Raw genomic sequence first — 20988 nt, forward strand, 5'->3', positions numbered from 1 at the left:
CACAAAAGGATTTCAACCCTCTGGAAGACAAAACAACGTATTTTTCTTTTATGGGACTGGAAAAGAAAGGATACTTTCACTGACTATCCTTATCACTCATTGGTGTATCCACTAACTTCAAGGCATCCTGGATCAGGCATTCTGGTTTTGTTCCTGCTCTCCAAACCTTGTATCTTCATGGCTGAAAAGGTAGATAATGTATCTACAGCTTTTGATAGCACCTTCAGTTTTATAAAACAAACCAAGGAACAGATTAGTAGTGTAGAATGTCTTAGACGCTATCGAACTAATAAAAAAGAAATGTCCTCAGGGGTATGCACCGTGACTCCTCCTCTTTCCCTGCCCATTTTGCACACAGAGAACAGAGAATTTGTTTTACAAGAAACAAAAGTACAATTAAACACTTTTCCTTGATCTTAAACTGCATGTTTTAGCATTCACATGGTTTTACAGCGTTCCTCTATGCAATACTGAAAGTTGAGACTTCAAAGGGGGAAGAAAAGAATGGTCTGTTCACGCTTGCTATTTTCAGAATAGGATGTTGGGCGATAAGAAAACGCCACCCAGGCGGAATGTAAACCCACGTGTGCTGCTAGCGCTGGGAGCGCCGCACACGCGGGCAGATCGCTCCACCTGCTGGGCAGAGCGGCTCTGCTCTCACAGCGCGCCCCGCATCAGACATGGGAACGTGCTACTCAAGTGTTACACAGGTAGTTAGTTACTTCCCAAGTACAAACTCATGTTTTACCTCCACGTGAAATTTAGAATTTTCCTCTTCTGTAGAAAATTTTCATAGTCAGTGATCCCTGTTCAAAATATTACACAGGGAAAACACAAAGCCCTTCTAGAGTGCAAGAAAGAGAAGAAAAGACAATCTATTTGGAGTCTGCAAAGCTTTTAAACATTTGAACATGTTTGAAATTTTAGAAGTGATGCCAAAAAAAAACCAAAAACCCTACAAAAAACCCCACCCAAAAGCAAACTGAACAAAAAACTCCACCACAAAACCCCGTTAGTATTTAAATTAAGACTAATCCACACTGATTTTATTCTCTCATCAAGAGTGCAGGTGTAGGAGAGACAAGGGTTGGGCACTTCAGCACAGGAGATGAGCAAGTGTATTCCCTTCCCATTTACCAGTCACAACCCTCTCCAGAAAGTACAGCTCACAAGAAGCCAGCAGACTAAGAAGCCTCATACAATTTGTTCTAATTTCTTCTTTCCTTTCATTTTGGGCTAAACAAAGGTAGAATACAAGATGATAATATGATCACTATTTCAAGACACTACACAAAAAACACTGCCTCCTTCCACTAGAGTCCTATGATCATTTCTTGCTCAAAGTTTTTGCTCTTGGTGGTGGTGCCTGTAAACACATTCACTACAATTTCTCAGAGGGAAAACCCCCTTGTTCCTGAACTTTTCCAAATGCATAGCATCTGAACCATATGAAGGCACATCCCACCTTCAGCGCTGGCCTGGCACAGGAGTGATCTTCAGCACAGCACAAAGACTGCTGAGCTTGATTTCACCCTTTTCCTAATTCCATCAAAAATGCTCTGCTTCTCAGGACCTCAGCTCTGCAATAAATACAAATGGCAGCATCTCTCTCCATAATGGGTTTAAAGAAAAGGGGAAACTTATGAATAGAAAATGTCAAGACTGTATCATTAACATTCATGAACATAGCAGGTTTAAAAAACAAGAGGGTTTATATTACCTGGGATAATATTACTACTACAGTTTAAAACATTCCCTGTAAATGCAATTCTTATGGGAATCACAATTTCATTGCATTAAAAAAAAAATTACAGTTTACCTAAACAATATATTTTCTTTCATCTGACAGTATGAGTTATTTCATTGCACTCAATAAAATTCACTGTCTGAAAAGCTTAAAGTCAGTCTTGTTGTAGAGTAAGACCTATTCATTCTCCACTCTAAATGAACCTTGCAGGAAACAAAGGGTTTTTTTTCGTGGTATTGGGAAGAACTGCTTTTATAGGGCTTCTGGTGCCAAAGAAAATTTATGAACTCCTGAGGTGTGAGGATATGGCTCATTTCTGCGGTGATAAAAAACCATTTTATTGCCTATTGTCTTACGGTGGATGCTGTTAACTTTTACCCCATGCCACAGAAATTGACAAGACAGAAGAAAACTCTGTTTTGCTGAGTATAGTATATATTTTTTGTCTCTTATAAACACCAAAGATATGAAACCCACATGTGCCCATTTCAAAAGAAACTAAATATTCTCTGAGTTCTGGCTACCAGCCAGCTTACAGAAGAGAGCTACAGCCAACAGAAGTGAACAAGACTGACCAATTCTTTTTTTCCTTTAGCCCCTGAGAGTGAGGAAAGATTTTACATATCAAGTTTTCTTATAATGACTTCAGGCCTTTCAAAGAGTTAAAGAATACTTTCAAATTTTGCAATAAATCTAACCTAAGGCTCTGCAATTGGATCCTATCTACTTCAATGCTGGTGAAAAAAGGACAAAATTTTGAGCAAATTTTACTATGGTATCAAAGAAAGCTATTAAAGACAAAAACATATTTTTAAAATTTATTTTACCCATCTGTTCATCTATCTATTGATTTCACAATCTGTCTGCTGCCCCCATTCCTGCCCTTTTAATCTCTTGTCAAAGCCAGTTTTAGCTACCAAGACAAGTTTGTAACTTTGGACAAGATAGGCATCAAAAAAGAGGGTCCTTTTGCAATTCTTGACTTGGTATTAACATTAAGATAATGCTTAATTCCAAGGAGAGAGTGGAGGTACAGAAAAACAGGAAGCCCATAGCTTTAAAGTACTGTACAAGATAAAACTGGATAGGTTCCAATGAAAACTTTAGCATCACAAAGAACTTTCACATTTTGTTACACATGGTTATAAGACACACAAGTCAAAATATTTGGCATATGGAATAGCTGAATGCAACGTTTTTGTTAATGCAACGAAGGAAGTTACCCTCCTAGTGCCCTCTGACATAAAAATTTTCTGTCATGCTGAACTGCCAAGTTTTTTTAACACTTCACCTTTCTTCACAGTTTCCTTTTGCCAGCTTATATCAGACAAATCATTAACATCAAAAAGAAAAGCACTCAGTTCATACTGCTTTGAGCAGTTACCTGTGTCATCAGGTACACAGACAGACAGTAGCTCTTTGATGAAAATGTCACACTATCTTATCATACAGTCACAGTTTTAATGATCTGCTTCAGAACAACAGCAGAAAAATATTTTTGAAGGTAAAACAACTATAGTCTTTGTTTTCTCCTAAGAGAACACTGAGAAAGAGTTTCTTGATAAATGTTATTATAGTGCTTCAGATGAGAAATTTTACTACAGAAACAAAAGAAACCGAGAGCTTTGAATATGGCCTGCACAGTTCAAAGGAACAGGGATGAGAAAAAGTTTCTAGATTTCCTGATTTCTGTATAATCAACGTATACTGAAGGTTTCCAATACTAAGAAGTTTGCTTAGATGGGATCTAGAGTGATCTGGTGACAAACCAAACCAAAGCACCTCTAATGAGTGAGAAGAGTCTCAACTTCAGGAAGAAGAGGTTTAACTCACAACTCCTGCAGATGTATCTGAAATGCACATGTGATTTTATGCATTTGATAACATTAGGCATTTTGCTTCCTATAGCAGGAAAGCACTTTTAATATGGTTTAGATTATGATGTTGGTAGCACAGCAATTGCTGTTTCCTACTGTGATTTCTAATCGATGTAATCCACTAAAGCAATACTGGATTGAAAATGTCTTTCTTCAGCTACTTTTTGCTTCAAGGCAGCTCTACAAATCCTGTTTCTGAATTGCTTCTAATTCAGAACTGCTTGTTACAGTGGACTCCGGAAGTGAATCACTTTTCTGTACACATCCTTCTCTGTGTTTTCCTCATCTTGTTATATTCAGCTTTCAAACGATAAGTTCCAGAAAAACTTTCCTTCTTTATGTGGAAAGAGAAAAGACTGCCATAAGAGAATCTCAAGTGGAGCAGCAGGCCAGCAGACAATACTGTAAACTCTATAGATTAAATCTGCAAGTGTTAGTTGCAACAAAAGGTCAGTTTTGGCCCAATTTATCTGTTGCTTTGTGGGACCACCATGAAGCTGGCAGAACACGTCTTCTTCCAAACACTTCATGATGCAACAGCAAAGGGTGCTGCAGATCAGGTCTAAGATGCCCTGAGGAGAACAATGTAGGATTTCTTACACACCACTTGAATATTTTTTATTTTTCTGGCTGATTCTGTTAAGGGCGTTTTTTGTAAGCATTAGCACCAACTCAGAAATAACCACAAAATAATTATCATAGGGAGAAAACCCTCAAATATATGCATGTATAAAAAGAGGAGAGAGATAACACAAGGAAACTGTTTTCTTACTAATATGCCCAGTCAATAAGTGAATGGGAAAGATAAAATAAAGATTTAATCCATGTAGGGAATATTGACAAAAAGTGGTGAATCTTTAGATTCAAGACCCATCTTTCAAATGAAATCCCAGAGGAAATCATTGTCCTGTAACAGGTGATCAAATTTCCTCCAGATACTGGAAAATACAAAGAGAGGCGAAAGATTACCCAGCACTTAATGATTCTGGCGGGTTGCTTATTTCCCACCTGACAATTTCTAGGGCACCCTGATGGAAATCAAAACCCTGTGTGCTGCTTATTCGCTTCCCTCATTGTAAAAGAAATGAAAATAAATGGTGCACAGAATGGCTGAAGAAGTCATATAAACTCAAAGAAAACTCTCATGGCAGAGAGTGCATATCCTTCTACTGATCCCCCCTAACATCCCTATGGGGAAACCTTCAAGACCAAGTTGTGCAAACCTTTAGGAAGACTTCCACATACTACAAACATAGTTATTTTTATTTTTTAATTTATAAAAGCAAGGGAAGTACCTGATCCCAAACTGGGCATTGCTCTTATGTCAGTACAATACTCTCTTTATGTCTGTTATTAAGCAAAATCTCTTTATGGCTGGATGTGGTACCATAAAGTTATACTCCCACCTTCCAAAGAGCTGCCTTAATTGCCTGCTTGCAAGCAATGACCCACTGCAAGCATGTTCAGAGAAGGAATGCCATACTTTCCCTAGTACCTGTATTACAGCTAAATACAGAATTTCCAAAGATGCATCCTAGAAGAAGGGTTTGATGGACAGTCATGTATAAATCCTTGTTATGGACAGAAGCCCCTAATTTTTCCAGAGTGACTCTCTACTGCAATACTGTTCTCAGTCAGAAGCCAGCCCTCATGCCAGCATGCATGCATTACAAACTAAATTCAATCTTTGTTCCATGTGCTTTGAATATACAGCTTGTTACGAAACACACATATTAATGGCTGTAGGCATTTCACGCTGACACAAATGCTACAGAGTCACAAAAGAAGAAGGCAAGTTTTACCCCTGCTTGGTGCACACAATGTTGATGGGCCAGTCAAATGTAAGTAAGAAATCAATTCTGCTGGAATGACATGCAAAGCCCTCCAGAAGCATAATATTTATTTTTAGACATAGGACACAAGACTGCCTTTTAAAGAAGTAAGCAATAAATCAGTGTTGGAGGGATGGATTGATGCAGAGAACCCTTTCAGACTGACCATGGGGTGCATGTCACTCCATAAGGAGTAGGCTGAGTGCTCTCCATTTTCATTTCTCTACTCCAGACTCCTACGTCTTTTTCCTCAGTAGGCTTTGTATTGCAAGTGCTGTAAATGCACATTCTTATTTGTGTTTTAACTAAACTCAGCTCAGCTGAAGGTTCATTTCACTTCAACTCATAGTCAAGGCTGAGGGAAAATAAATAATCTGGTCCTGGAGAATCTCCAAAGCATACAGCTTCCCAAACCATTTCTTGAAGGTTTATTTAAATACATATTGCTTACCATTGACAGTATTATTTGAGAACTGAGTATGACACAATTAAAAGAAGGAAAAGTCACTCCAGTGGAAAATGGGAAGCTTTCTGGCATGTGGAAAGATCACTGAGCAACAAGTACAGGCAAGGAAAGAAAACCACACAGTAACATTGAAGATAAAAGTGGAATATGTTACCTTCCCCATCATCAAATTTGCTCCCTAAAAGGGAGATAAACTTCTTCAATGACTGAACAAGAAAGAAACACGTACCCTTCAGCAGCCATGCAGATTTAGCTGAAGTTTCTGAAAGAATAGCTTTTTAATGGAAAAAGTTACCTGGATTTTTGTAGATGCTAAGCACATCCTTGAAATAATGAGGTAAGAATCTTTCTAATAAAAGCAGCACATCCTCCAACTCCTCCAGAATGCCCACAAGCAGAAAATTTTCATTAACGTTCAGCTTTGCTCTTTCAAGGGCCCATTCACCAGGCTCCCTGTATGAAATTGATTGGGGAAGACAGAGGAGGGAAAAAGAAAAGTTTAAATATGCATTTACTTCTCAAACTCAAGCCAAGAACACAAGTGAATAAAAAATATTCAGTGCTATACTTAGAAGAATAAAAGACCCCCCCCCACCAAACTCAAGTAGCTTACTGAGCTTTTCCACGAAAATTGGATTGGCATGTAAAAACAGGATCACATTAAAAGGAGGCTAATCACTGCATGCAAGTACTCCATTTTGAAGATATCTTTTGCCAAGTTGTTTATAAGCTCAAACTGTGAACTCTGTTATTCCAACTTGGAAGCCCGTCTGATGGGAGGGATGACTGCCTTGGTGTTGTAAGGTGCTAAGGAGTGGTGGTGTCCCTGAGCTACATCAGGAGAACTGCTGGGACCAAGCACTGCCTGCTGTTACTTGGTGAATCCTACACAGGACACTACCATTTTCCACCTTGTCCTTAATTTTAACTTTTGCCAAAGTCTCCAGGTGCTTCCCTTTCCCTGTCATTACCCCTGGTTGCCCTGCAGCTTTGCTACAGGATTTGCATTTTTTTTTTTTTTTTGCTGTGACTAAGACTGGTTTTGAAGAACAGTTTAGGGTTCTTCTATCTTTTCTCCCAGTGAGAGAAGCTGGCAGGACTTCACTATATGCTTCTCTGTTTCCCAAAAGCATGGTGTAATTAGACAATCATATGAATCCTAAATCCCTTATAATAACTCGCATTAGTTATGTTCTGGGAGCAGCAGCCATCATTCATACTGACATGGGATATAATACCAGTGTCCCAGGCTAAAGGAATCAGCTGCCCACACTGCCTGGGATTGGCTGTAAATCACACCTATTCTATGACTTCATTAGGTTATTGTGGATTCTATGCAATAGTGAATTTAACATTTGTCTGAAGCATCTGTCTTTATGTGTTATGTAGAAAAGCTTACTACTTTCCACTCCTACTAGAGCAGACTTGTAGCAGGTTTTTCATGCTCTACCACCTTCTGGGCACTGATCTATTTTCCGGAAGAGCAAAGTGTCCTAACAAACTCTATGAGCCTCCTGTTTGCAGCTCCCTATTGGACTAAGAAGTAGCTGAAGTAAGCTCAAGGGCATGGCAGGAGGCAAACCTACAACAAGGTACAAAACAGTACTTCAATATGCTGCTTGGAAACTTCAGAGAGATATTCTGTGAAAGCATTCAGACATGTGACTGTTGTTAATGGGATTATGTGCACATGCAAGTTAAATGTGCAACCATAAGTATTTGCAAATAAGGCCAAAATATGTTAAAAAATGTGTAATGAAAATGAAGTCATTAACCTGTTTTGTTTCTTATACATAACTTCAGTTAAGCAAAGAAAAAAAAAGATAAGGCAGGATTTTACAACATAGATTCTTAGAAATTACAGAAGAAGTAGCACATTTTCACTTGTTATTACTGCTACAAGAAGTATGGCTTTTGAAAGAAATTCTGGAAAATGTGCAGTTGTTTCATTACGGAGAAGCCTGAATAATACAGAAACAGAATACTTTGAAGTAGAACACACCTAATAAAGAACATTTGTTACCAACAATACTAAAGTGTTTAAAGCCAAGAAATAATTTAAAATAATTTATATATTATTGCATAAAAATTTACTATGCTATCAGTAATACAGCAATATTAGAATGGCATACACAGATGTTAAAAATGAGGTAGCTCAATTAAAGCAGTAGAGGGCTGCATTTTACATAGTTTTAAGCATGAATATGGTTTCTTACATGGACACAGAAACCTGCATTCCACATATAGACCTGATACAAGCATCTGAGCAAATCAGAAACATGTATTACAAAATTACAGGGCAGATAAAATAAGTAACCCAGAAAAAAAAATCCACATAAATACATTCATATTTGATGAATTATTCATGCTATAAATCAAGAAGGAAGAATGGTGCTACATTTGCAACACCCCCCTTACTTCAAAATATATGCATGCAACTACTACATGCAGTGCTACATTCCTTGTACTTTCATTTTTCTCTTGTACTTCAAATAATGTCTCCTCTTTATTACCAATTTCTGACAAAATGTTGGCAATAGCTGTTGCTGAACAAATTGAAATACCTTGCATATATTTACCTGCATCTTGGATGCTGTCCACAGAAATATGGTATGATGTAAAACAACCTGGGATTAGAACATTCAGGGTAGTTTTCAAGGATACATACATTAATGTCCTGCAGGAGTGGAAAGAAAAAAATACTGTATTTTCCTTTCTCTATTAGCAACTGTTTTCTTTATCTCATACTTTTTATAGTCATCTCAGGGTCAAAGAACTGTGCCAAGGCTATAGCAAATATTTTAAAAGTGATCTATTGGTCTATTTATCTACTTCTAAATATCAGCAGGGGAAACAAAAAGTTATTTTGTCCTAGAATGCACAAAGCAATATTTTCTTCCTTGCTGCAAACCCCACAATTATTATACTGAGATTACTGTATGAGTCGAAGTGGGACACATTAATCAACCTTCATACTGAGTAACATTTAAAATATTGAGAAGATTGCTTTCAGGCTCTTCTTTCTTCTAAATACACCCTGGAGAGAACCTGAAGTAGTCAATATAAACAAAATTGAGACAACAATTATTATTTGTGTCCCCCCCCCCCTTTTTTTTTTTAATTCTGCTGCATTCAATGACTGGAATGAACAAATGTAAGATGTAATTTATACATCTCACTCAATATTATAACATACATCACTTTCGGTTACAATTCTGTAAACTTCTCAGATTTTCAGAACTGAACCGTGCAAAGCCTACTGAGAAAAGGGGTTATTAGAAACTATTTATCATTTTCATGAAATATCATTAATCTAATTAGAAGCTATTTATCATTTTTCAAAGACTAGGCATAACTACTCTACTGAGCCCTGAGGAACTGCATTCCATTTATAGCTTTACTTCAGCACAATAATAAACACATGGGACTGAATTCCATTATCCTTATGTAATCTAATAGAGCCTTACTCTGCAAGCAGACGCACCCTCTCCACAGACATACAGGGCAAAAAAAATGGGTAAGACAACTAAAGCAAGGATGGAAGGATCTCACCTGTGCAGAATCAATCTTGTTATTTAGATATGTGCTTTCACAATGCTATAGGCGCTATTCACATCAATATCAAACCAACAACTAAACAAATCCATATTTTATCACATAAATAAAATGTGATAGAGAACATTCCACAAGACAGATGTGCTTGGCAGCATGGAAGACATGGACAGCATCCCCTGCTCTCCCCAGAGGAGGGTAGGGTACAGGCCTCCAGCCACAGCATCTGCATCTGAGGCCTCCTCAGAGAAAAGCTCTTCCCAGAACTTCAGTGCTCTCACCTAACTTCATTAGATCCTCATTTTTGTCTGTAAGCCTTTTAAAGCACTTTTCTGATTCTTACTCTATCTCACAGTCATGTGAATCCAACTTTATAAGCACACCAGTAGACCCTGGGCTAGGAAGTAAATCACATTGTGAGGAACCATTAAAGAAAACAACATAAAAATTGCCAACTGGGATACAAACAATCCATTTTTCCTGTTCCCCACAGTATATTCAGGACTTGCCTTAAATACAGACCAGAATATTTATGGTCAAGACCTGAATTTTGACATTAAAGGCTCTGAGCTGAAGCTAACCAGCCCCCCATTCTCCATGCTATGATTACAAAGAAATCTTACTGTGGATGTTTAGATTGCACAGGCAATGTGTCTCTCCTGTCATCCCAACAGGGTTTTTTTAACATGAATTACAAATTGCACTTCTTTAAAGGCTTATTGTGTTTTTACTATAGACACCACCAGAGATGTTTTTAGTGATGTATATTGTTGGCTTTCATAAGAACCTAAAGACCTGCAATGAATTAATAAATTGCTTGGATTTTAAAAAATCTGAAATATTGCCCTGACAATACTTTAAATTTTGTCCAAGCTGGCTTGCACTTGGTAGACAGATTAGATAGAAGGTGGGTAGAGCACCTACATAAGACTTAAAAATCTCTAGCAACACCCAGCTAAGAAGATTTTCTCTTTTCTCACTCTCATACAAAGGCAAAAGGACATTAGCTCCCAACAAAGAAACTTACCATTTCTTTGCAAGAATAATGAATATGATAAGTCAGAAAATATTCCCTGAGATGAGTATCAATACCCAACACAAAAGTGTAACTGGGACCTTCTTGAAATTTTGAAAACAGTATTTGATTCAGATGGCCAGAGAAACATCTGTACAATAAAAGCAATGTAAATTCATGTGGAAAATCCTGCAGCTTTAGCAAGTAGACAGCTGATACTAACTCAAAAAGAGATTTCTAGTGTCCTTTTTGGGTAAACTGATGTAGGATTACTGAAATAACCAGGCTGACCCTAATCTAATCTTCCCCATTCCTTGTTGATAACTCAAAGTTTAAGATAAAAGCCAGGTGAGCTTTCCTACAAACCTACAATCTTTTGCCACACATGGACATGCACTTTACCTTCCTAACATCAGAAGCACCAGGCTTTCTCTGCAGTAGAACCACCGCCCCTTCCCAGGCTTTGTTTACCACCACTGCTATGATTTGTATTCCAGCTGCTGGAGTGTCGTCGTGCATTTGTAGCCCCTGCTCACTCCAAGAGATCTTAAATCAGTTCTCAACCATAAAGTAGGTGAAAGAAGGGTCAGCCTGAGGTGTGCTAGTCATTACAAAACTTAAACACACCTACAGGAAGATGCTTTTTTGTGCCAGCGGCACTCAGGAATTTCTGGGTTTTTTTCCCAGCATGGAAAGCCAAGGTGAAATGACATTATTCTAGGCAGTATCACTCTGCTATCCTAAGCAACATTAATTAAGCCACATCTCCCAGTAAGAACATGCTTTCTCAGCAGAACACAGATCTTTCAGGGCAGGAATGTTTCTATGTAAGACAAAAATTTGCAAGGTGACAGATGACAGCCTTGCTCATTTAAATCACTGGAGGAGCCTTGTAAAAATTATTTTAACAGTCAGGAAAGATACAGAAGGAAACACACAGCGCTACTTTGACCATAACCTTTCACAATAAAGAAAGCAGTATTTTACTTTATTCCTCAGCTCCTGGCTACAATTCATATCTCTCACATCCCATGGGGCTAATGTCTTCAACGGGGCAGTGGCAGGCCTGGGAATCAGCCCTGCGGCTCCAAGTAACAACAGAAACTGTCTTTCTTTTAAATAGTACTACATTTTTCTACTAATGTAACAGTTTTGTCTGAAAAGTTAAACTGGTAATTTCTGTTTTCTTCTTCTGTAAAATTGTCTTTGAAATGAAAATCACAACATGCCTTAATCCTTTAATCTGTCAATGTGTCAGACTACTGATCAGAAATATATCAAAGATGCATTATTAATATGTTTTTTTGAGATTAGTAATAAACTATTTCATTTGCCATAGTGAGCTCATATATGCTATAAGAGGAAGTCAGCACCTGATTAAAAATATTTCATAGAATCATTGAATCATCAGGTTTGGAAGAGACCTTCAAGATCATCTAGTTCAATGGTTAACCCAGTACCACCATAATCACTCCTAAATCATATCCCCAAGTGCCACACCCAGATGCCTCTTGAACAATTCCAAAGATGGTGACTCTATAATTTCCCTAGGAAACTTATTTCAGTGTCTAACACCTTTTTCAGTGATTTTTTTTTCCTCTAATATCTAGTCTGAACCTCCCTGATGCAACTTAAGGACATTTCCAATCATCCTTTCATTTCCTCCTCACTAAAACTCCTTTCAGGTAGTTGTAGAGAGTGAAGGGCTACAAAATTCCTTTGGGAAGTTTAATTCCATCACAAAAAGAGCAAACTTTAAGGTGTTCTTTTGTAGAACAATAAGCATTTTACTGAAGTTAATGTCTTATGACAAATACTGTACCATATACAAAAAGATGTGACAAGATTTGAGAACTTTTTTTCCTCCTAATACAAAATCATAAGAGTACTGACAGAAATAATAACTTGTTTTTTTATCCAGTAGAAGAAACACCCCCCCCCCAAAAAAGCATTGCTTATTCAAGGCATCCCCTATTTTTTGATTTCAGTGTCTCAACCAAAAATTACAGAAACACCACATTTTGCCCTTGATGCATTACAATTATTAGTAGCGCTGACAATTTAAAATACAGGATCATAACTCAAACACCCACATGCCTTGCAAATAATTTCCATTCCATTTCCATCTGCTCATCTATGGAAAACTACAAAAATATCCCTTCTCTCACAATCAAAGCAAAAAATACACATCCTCTTCCTATGCCCTACCCCTGAGATACCACAACTTCTGTGAAACCAGGAGACCTTGCTCACAGCTTAGGAGCAGTGCGTGCTCCTTCAGTCTGAAGCGTGAAGATGTGCAGGTGTGTCAGCAGCAACCTAAATTTCATAAAAGAAAATGAAATAAAAAGATGTGGAAAACCAGTGACTGAGCCCAGTCTACAGCGACCTCTCCTGCTTACAAGGCTGTTCTTCATACACCACTAAAGTCAGCAGTGCAGCTTAGTCCTCACTGATGCCAGACAAGGAAAATTCTTCCACTCTCCCGAGAGCCACCAAGAATCCTCTCACAGCTTGTAAAGTGTTTTCTCACATAGTTGGTGTCTGTAAAGAGGTCAAACTGACCATTACATCCCGAGGACAATGTCACATCATATGAACTAAACACAACCATGCTAAAAAAAACCCATCATAATTCTCTACCTTCTCTGGCTCCAGCTGGGGAGCTCTGGGTGCCTTTAGTATGATTGGAAAGAAAATGTAAACATGATGTCTCAGAAAAGGGCTTGTGAGTACAAATACGACATGAAAGAAGGAAAAACACAACTTCCGACTTTGGAAGGCTGCAGAAGGACACTGAAAAGTCAAGATATAGTTGGCATGAAGGTTTCCGAGTATAAATGTAATGTAACTTACTAAATCTTATTTAGGAGCACAAATTATTTACACATTTTAATGAAACATAAGATACAATGCAACACATTTTTAACCCTAGTTAGAGAGAGTTTTACTTCACCAGGTGATATTTAATGTTTCTATTCAATCTCAATCAAGTATTTGGATAACTAGAGCCACACAGCAGTAAAATGACTTATTTCTTTCAAATATATTTGGTATCTGTTTGTGCATCTATGTCAACAGCACTGGCAGCAGATTACTGTGGGGTGGGCAGATGCTGGGCACTGCTTCCCAAATCAGCATTGCCAACAGAGACAAAGCCAAATGTTTCCCGTCCTGTGCTGATGTGGTACTGAGGCCTTCCAAGGTGGGTTGCCAGAGGGGGTGGACTCTGCCAAACCGTGTGGGATGATTGTCCTCTGGAGATGACAGCAAGTTTATTGGAATACCAGTGGCAGGCTGCAGAGTGACCAGTGGGCATCCTGGGGAGAAGCTCCACAAAATGGCAGAGCAGATCCAGCTAACCCTAGAATGCAGTGTTTCTGTCCGCAAATGCCCCCCTGAACCAGATGTGATTGCTCCTTCACTTCTGTGAGGCTCAGCCAGCTCAAAAAGCAACAGAAACCCTTTTCTGTTCCTCTTCCGCTGCCTTCTGGTCTTCTACCAGAAGAGTGAACAACATGGGGCTTGCTCACATTAATGCCACCACAGCACTCCAGCTGCACAGGGCAACACAGGTCACCGCGGATGACTTCAGTCACTGCATTAATTTCCTTGGGCATCCACCCTCTATAGTCTGAGATCCTCCATGGACTGCAGGTGGATCTCTGCTTCACTGTGGACCTCCATGGGCTGCAAGGGAACATCTGTCTCACCGTGGTCCACATCATGGGCTGCAAAGGAATCTCAGCTTTGCTGCTGTAACACCTCCTCCCTTTCCTTCTGCATTGACCTTGGTGTCTGCAGAGCTGCTTCTCTCATATACTGTCACTCCTCTCTTCTCCAGCTGCAATTGCTCCTCTGCAGTAACTTCTTTCCCTTCTTAAATAGATTATCCCAGAGGCACTACCACCATCACTGAAGGGCTCACCCTTGGCCAGCAGTGGACCCATCATGGAGTTGGCTGGCATTGGCTCCACTGGACATGGGGGAAGCTTCTGGCAGCTTCTCACAGAAGCCACCACTGTAGACCCTCTGCCTCCCAATCCCCCTCCACTGCTACCAAAAGCCTGCTGTGCAAGCTCAATACATTTTTGTAGAGGATAATTCTGGGGTTTCTTTGAATTGACTTTCCAATTTCTCCTGGCAAAATGCATGTTTTTACTTTCCTTCCCCCACCACCACATAAGTAAATAGGCTGCCAAGCTTAATTGCCACTCTTTTTTGGCTGGGCTAATTTGCCTGGACTCTTCAGCCTGGACTAATTTGCCTGACTTTTCAGCCAACAATGTATTAAGTTCTTCGTTCTGGCATCTTAACAAGTGAAGCGGCAGCTAACAAAACAGCATCTTCTGCTAACTATCTACATTTTCATTAAGTGCAGACATAAGTTATTCATTCATATACAAATTTTTGCTGGCATTGACATAGCAAAAGTGATGAACTATGCCCACAATGCTACTATTTAGATGTGACAAACATAAAACACATTTGTACATCACTATTTTCTAACTTAAAATCATGTACATCAGAAAAATACATAGGTGGATATATTTCTCTCTATTCTGTTATCAGAAATCATGTTAGTAATTTGTCAAAGATAAGTTTGAACCATTAAGAATGGAATCGCTTCATAGTTATAAGTAGGCACCTTATCATATCTTTCTTTTCCATTGCTTTTGTATTTTTCACCTCAAACCATCTTAGTATGGGAAATATATTAAAAAAATAGAAAGAAATTGCCAAAAAAAGGATGAATGGCTGCCAGCTGGAAGCAGTGTGTAAGCATTAAATAACCATCCTGTTACAGAGGGCACAGATCCAGGGAAGACCAAAAATGAAGATCATTATACTGTAATCAAGAATGAATCCCACTGGCAAATAACAGGAGGGAGACAGTACATCTCCTAATTCTGTACACTAACACTTCTTCATAAAAGAACCTGGAAAATTTGTCTGCCTGGATAACAAGCTTTAATAAAATCAATTAGGGATGGCATTCATTCAATTCTGCAAATGTCAAGCAAGAAATACCCACCACCTCAAGGACTTTCCAGCCCTCCCTAATGGAGGCCACGTGGACTCTAGCAAATTGATGCCTATGAGAAAAGCAGCAAGTCATAGAATGGTTTGGGCTGGAAGGGAGCTTAAGATCACCTAGTTCCAAACCCCCTGGCAAGGCAGGGACACCTTCCACTAGGTTCCGTGTATCAAAGCCTTACCCAGCCTGGCCTCCTGAACACTTCCAGGGATGGGGCATCCACAACTTCTGTGGCAACCTGTTCCAACAACCATCACAGTAAAGAATTTCTTCCTAATCTCTAAACCTGCCATATTTCAGTTTAAAGCCATTGCTCCTTGTCCTATCAATACACTCAGTTTTTTAGAAGTTCCTCTCCAGCTTTCTTGTAGGCCCCATTCAGGTACTGAAAGGCTGTTCCAAGGTCTCCCCTTCCCCAGGCTGAACAACCCCAATGCTCTCAGCCTGTTTTCATAAGAGAGGTGCTCCAGACCTCTGATCATCTTCATGGACGTCCTCTGGACTTGCTTCAACAGATCCATGTCCTTCTTCTGTTGAAGGCCCCAGAGCTGGACTCAGCACTCCAGGTGGAATAATAAAAGAAAAAGTCATAGGAGGTGGAGTCTCACTTCCATTGACCTGCTGGCCATGCTGCTTTTGTTGCAGTGCAGGATACAATTAGCTTTCAGGGCTGTAGGTGCACATTTCTGGCTCATGTCTAGCCTCTGATCTACCAGCACCCCAGGACTGCTCTCCATCTATTCACCCTCCAGACTGTACTGACACAGAGGGGTTGTTTTGACTCAGGTGCAGGACCTTATACTTAGCCTTGTTGAACTTGAAGTTCACGAGGGCCCACTGCTCAAGCCTGTCCAGGTGCCTCTGAATAACATCCCTCCCCTCCAGCGTGTCAACCACACCACAGAGCTCAGCATCATCAGCAAACTTGCTGAGGGTGTGCTCGATCCCACTGTCGGTGTCACCAACAAAGATGTCAAACAGTGCCAGCCCCAATACTGACCCCAAGGAATGCCACTTGCCACTGGTCTCCTCTTGGACATTGAGCCATTGACCTCAATTCTTTGAGTGTGACCATCCAGCCAATTCCTTAATGACCAACTAATCCAGCCATCAAATCCACACCTCTCCAGTTTAGAGACAAGAATGTTGTGCGGGACAGTGTCAAATGCTTTGCACAAGTCAACAGATACATCCAGCAATTTATGCTCACAAATGATAGTTCCAGAGCACAAAGTTAATTCCTGTCAAGCAACAGCCTCAGCCCAGAGCCGACTGTGAGGCTGAAGTCAGTGGGCTGAAAGTGGACAGAAATGCCACTGGTGGGTGAGGATGCTCCTGGTAGGGTGGTCTCACCAGACCTGGCAATGCAGAGCAGCCTTGGCTGCTCCTGTCCCAGCAAGAAAGGCTGCTACAGAAGACTCAGGTTGTTGAGAAGTATTTTAGCTCAACCTTTGCTAAAGGAGAAGCAAGTTTATCCATATCAGGTGACCATTTGTCCAATCTGTTAAAAAAATGTTCACATCACTCTAATTTATAGCAATGCTTTACTGCTCCTACTGTCAGGAAACCTTTGCTAGTATGTGATACAAAACCACCCTAGTGTAATTCAGAAAGCTGCTTTGACTTGATCTTGATAAACTCAAGGAATAGCCGCAGGATATTGGCTTCATAGCACATTTTTATTCACCTGAAGATATATATTTCCCTACAGCAATTCATTTTTAAGACCAACTTCTGGACTCTCTTCAATTTTTCAGAAATCCTAAAACAGAACAATTTTAAACTTAGGCTTGTCAGTAAAACCAGAAAAGACCATGCCAGTGCCCTAATAAGTTCTCCGTGAACAAGGTAGTGTCATGAAGGGAATTAAGGAATCATTTCACATCTCTGGCTCCTGGAACCCAGCATCTTTTGTTTAGCTTGAAATACTGTATCCCAGAAACCACTTGTGCTAAAACATTTTTAAAAAATCAGACTGGAGGAGATACAGAGGAAATCATCATGCAACACTGTGGATCATCATCTTGCTAATACACCACTGTTAAAAGCATCAATGTTCAGCCAAGTATATTGTATACTAAGACTCTGTGACCTGTATTAACAGCAAGTCCTGCTCACAATTGAGCAGTAATATACATGACCAGATTACTCAGAATGAAAAATCATGTAATGAGAAAAACCACAGGACATCACAGAATAATAGAATGGTTTGGATTGGGAAGGAAGTTAAAGAGCACCTCATTCCAACCACCCTGCCGTGGGCAGGGACACCTTCCACTACACCTGGTTGTTCACATACAGAAAAGGGCTCTCTAGAAAGAGCGTAAGTCAGGAAAAACAGACTGGAACTGAAATGACAGTCTAAGACACTTTAGAAAACATGGATAAAATAAACAGAAGATTGCCAGAACCTAGCTAGTATTAGACAACACTGTAATGAAGAACACAATCAGCAAGGGGAAGAACCAGCAGCAGCAGAAAAGCCTCTCTGTCTTGCAGCAGGTCTTTAATCCAGTCACTGAAGATGTGATAAAGATCCTTTGTTCCCAGTACAAAAAAAAGGGAAACAAAAAATAAAAGATAGGATGATTAAGAACAGGAAGGTAAAGACAAGAATAAAATAACTGGTTTTCTTAGTGAAATGAGACACTGAGTAAGGTTGCACAGCACCTGTGCTGAAACAATTCTTGAGAATAACAAAGAAGGGTTAACAGTGAAGTAGCAAATTTTTCAGGGAATATTAATGGGAGCAGAAAAGAAATCTGACCTCAAGGAGATACAGAAGGACTCTATAATGCTGAAAGACATTCAGCATTAAAAAACATAGATCCTTACAACAGGATACTCTGGATGACAAGGATGTAACTGGATTTAAAAAGAAAAACCCAAATCACCAAAAGAATAATAACAATAATAATAAAATAGAAATTATATGTTTATAGAACAGAGGTCTATCAAGGGCTATTAAACACAGATATGGCAGCAATGTCTGTTGGTAAGCTGAAGGATGTCAGAACCTGGGAGGACACTCAAGGGGAAGCACTTTTTACCCTGCCCCAGTTTGTTCTGGCTTCCCCCTGCTGGGCTGGATGGTGCTCATGTCTGAAGAAGGACCTAATGCAGAAAGTTCATACCTCCACATATGACACAATATCATTTACACAGCTACCAAGGAATTCAAATGTTTCAAAATATCACATTTCCTACAATACAGAAAAGCCCATTTAAATAATAAGACATTTCTGTAGTTCACATTTTTCTCTCATTTTCTTTCCCAGGTCAAACGTTCCCATTCCTTTAAACCTGACTGGATACAGAAAAATTATACTCAGCAGATTTTAGCCCAAACCTCAAAAATGCTTATAATAACAGAAACACATTTAAGTTCTATGAATGCCTTGAAGGTAACATTACAAATTGCTTGTAGCAGAGGTCCACAAAAATAGTTTGAACAATATAAAAGTTTAAAAGAGGCTTATTAGAACAATTGTCAGAGTTCTGTACACTAAATATATCACCAGAGAAAAGAAATCCATAAGCCAAAAAGAAAATTAATTTAATTATCAATGAGCATTAGATATTATTGCTTTCATACATCCCAACAGGACAGCGGCAAAACAAAGAGATCATTCCATTTGCCTTGTTTTCTTTAATAGAACTTCATGTGACAAGAGTTGGGGAGGAAAAAGCTTACATTCTGCAGTATACATCTTCAAAATAAGAGTGAAGGGAAGGAGAAAAGATATGCCCCACAAATAAAAAAAAAAATATTGCAGGCATCTGGAAAAAAAAAAAAAAATTAAATTACTAAGCTTCTCCTTATCTGCAGATGTAGCAAAATTATCATCTGAGAAAATAACCACTTGCTAGCTAATGCATGTTTTATTTCAACACACCACTCAGTTATAGCTTAGACTATCTGCTGCCTCAAATTCCAGTGATACAACTCCCTTTTGCTGAAGTTCAAGGGAGAGAAGCTGTATCCAACAGCTCCTGATATGTCCCTGAAATAATCCAGTCACATCAAATACACTGTCTAGCAAAAAAAGGAAAGAAACCTGCTGCTGATCTCTGAATTAAAAAAGAGAAAATATATTATTCATCATACACTGCACATTACAAATGTCTTTGGGTTTGACCATTTTTTAAGTCAGGTGGTAAATCTCAAAAACCACAGTACTGACTTTTAAGAAAAAAAGGTCCTCATTGTACCAAGGTCTAAACGTCTTTTATGTCCCCATGACCTACCACATTTTTGTTGGCACTTTAACACAAACCTGTTGAATGGTGAGAAAACAGCTAGAAGTTTGAGTTGTGGGCTAATTTTACCTTCTTATCAGGCTTCTGCCTAGTGTTGAGTGACTTGGAATCTCTCCCTTCATCTCTCAAGGCTGAAATGGAAAAGGAGCTGCAGAGCAGAGAAGAAAATCATACTGCTTCTGCATGTGGCTTCCCTGCTGCTACAACTGGAGATGGTTTCTGCTCTGCTGCCCCTATCTCATTTCCCTACTTAAAATCTTCCCCTTGCTGAACAGTTCTAAGGCTTTTCTGGAAAATTACTAATGCTTTGCATTATTCATAGCACTGCCATCCTGAATAGCAGACACAAAATGGAACATATTGATTCCACTTTTCAGTTTGACAAGACTATCACCATACCAACAAGACCAATATTAAAAACCTCCTAAAATACAATCTTCAGAGGCATAAATAATGTTCCTATTTGCATTTTTTTAAACTTCTTAAATCTTCAGTCATATGTGGAAGTTCTTTTCTACGACTATGAAAAAAACCCCAATATTTCCCTCCCTACACAGAAACCCAGAAATATCCCAATGCCTTCATCTCAGGTGCTATGGCTTCAAAAAGCTCCGCAAGCAACAAGATCAAGTATAAAATCATGAAGGTTAAAAAATCTGTAAGGAAAAAAAAAGTGTAAAATATGCTTCCCCCCACCCCCCTTTCTTTTTATCAAAGACATAATCTCTTTGAACTACATCCTGAAGAAATTTTTTTCCTTCAGCCACTGATGAACACTTTAGTTTTCTTTTTCCCTTTCAAGCAGAACAGAAAATTAGTCCTGAAGAAAATAATAATCTTATTTAATAATCCATCTACACCATGGAAAGTTTCCTATTTGCCACTAGTTAGTGGATTTTTCCCAAAGAAAAAGGAAATTACTCTTGACAAGCTCAGTTATGAATAGTGGCTGGCTTTGCTTGGATCAGAGTTCATAGGAAAAAGCTGTGTTCAAGGTAACCTGACTAGACTGTGTTTCAATAACTTACTGAGCAGTAGCCAGATTTGCCAAAACAATGGCAGTCCATTTTCCAGAGTCTATAACAACAAACAATCAGCATAACACCCTTTGTTGGGAGTTTTGGACATTTTGATTTAATGTAAAGCAACTATATTTACAAGGGATAGAGGAGCTTTGAAAACTCTAGCAAACAAGAAAAAA

General features: G+C 39.0%; 1 protein-coding gene across 1 annotated transcript in view; it reads right to left on the reverse strand.

Annotated features, from left to right (window-relative positions):
• The window catches only part of UST (uronyl 2-sulfotransferase), a 152254-nt gene that overhangs the window by 24692 nt on the left and 106574 nt on the right, over positions 1-20988 (reverse strand). Inside the window, exons 6-7 of the mRNA XM_053974325.1 lie at positions 8502-8599; positions 6218-6375 (exon numbers count right to left, since the gene is read on the reverse strand). Coding sequence (XP_053830300.1) covers positions 6218-6375; positions 8502-8599 — 256 coding nt within the window. The remainder of the gene's footprint in view (positions 1-6217; positions 6376-8501; positions 8600-20988) is intronic.

The sequence above is a fragment of the Vidua macroura genome, chromosome 3 (genome assembly GCF_024509145.1).
Source record: "Vidua macroura isolate BioBank_ID:100142 chromosome 3, ASM2450914v1, whole genome shotgun sequence".
NCBI lineage: Eukaryota > Metazoa > Chordata > Aves > Passeriformes > Viduidae > Vidua > Vidua macroura.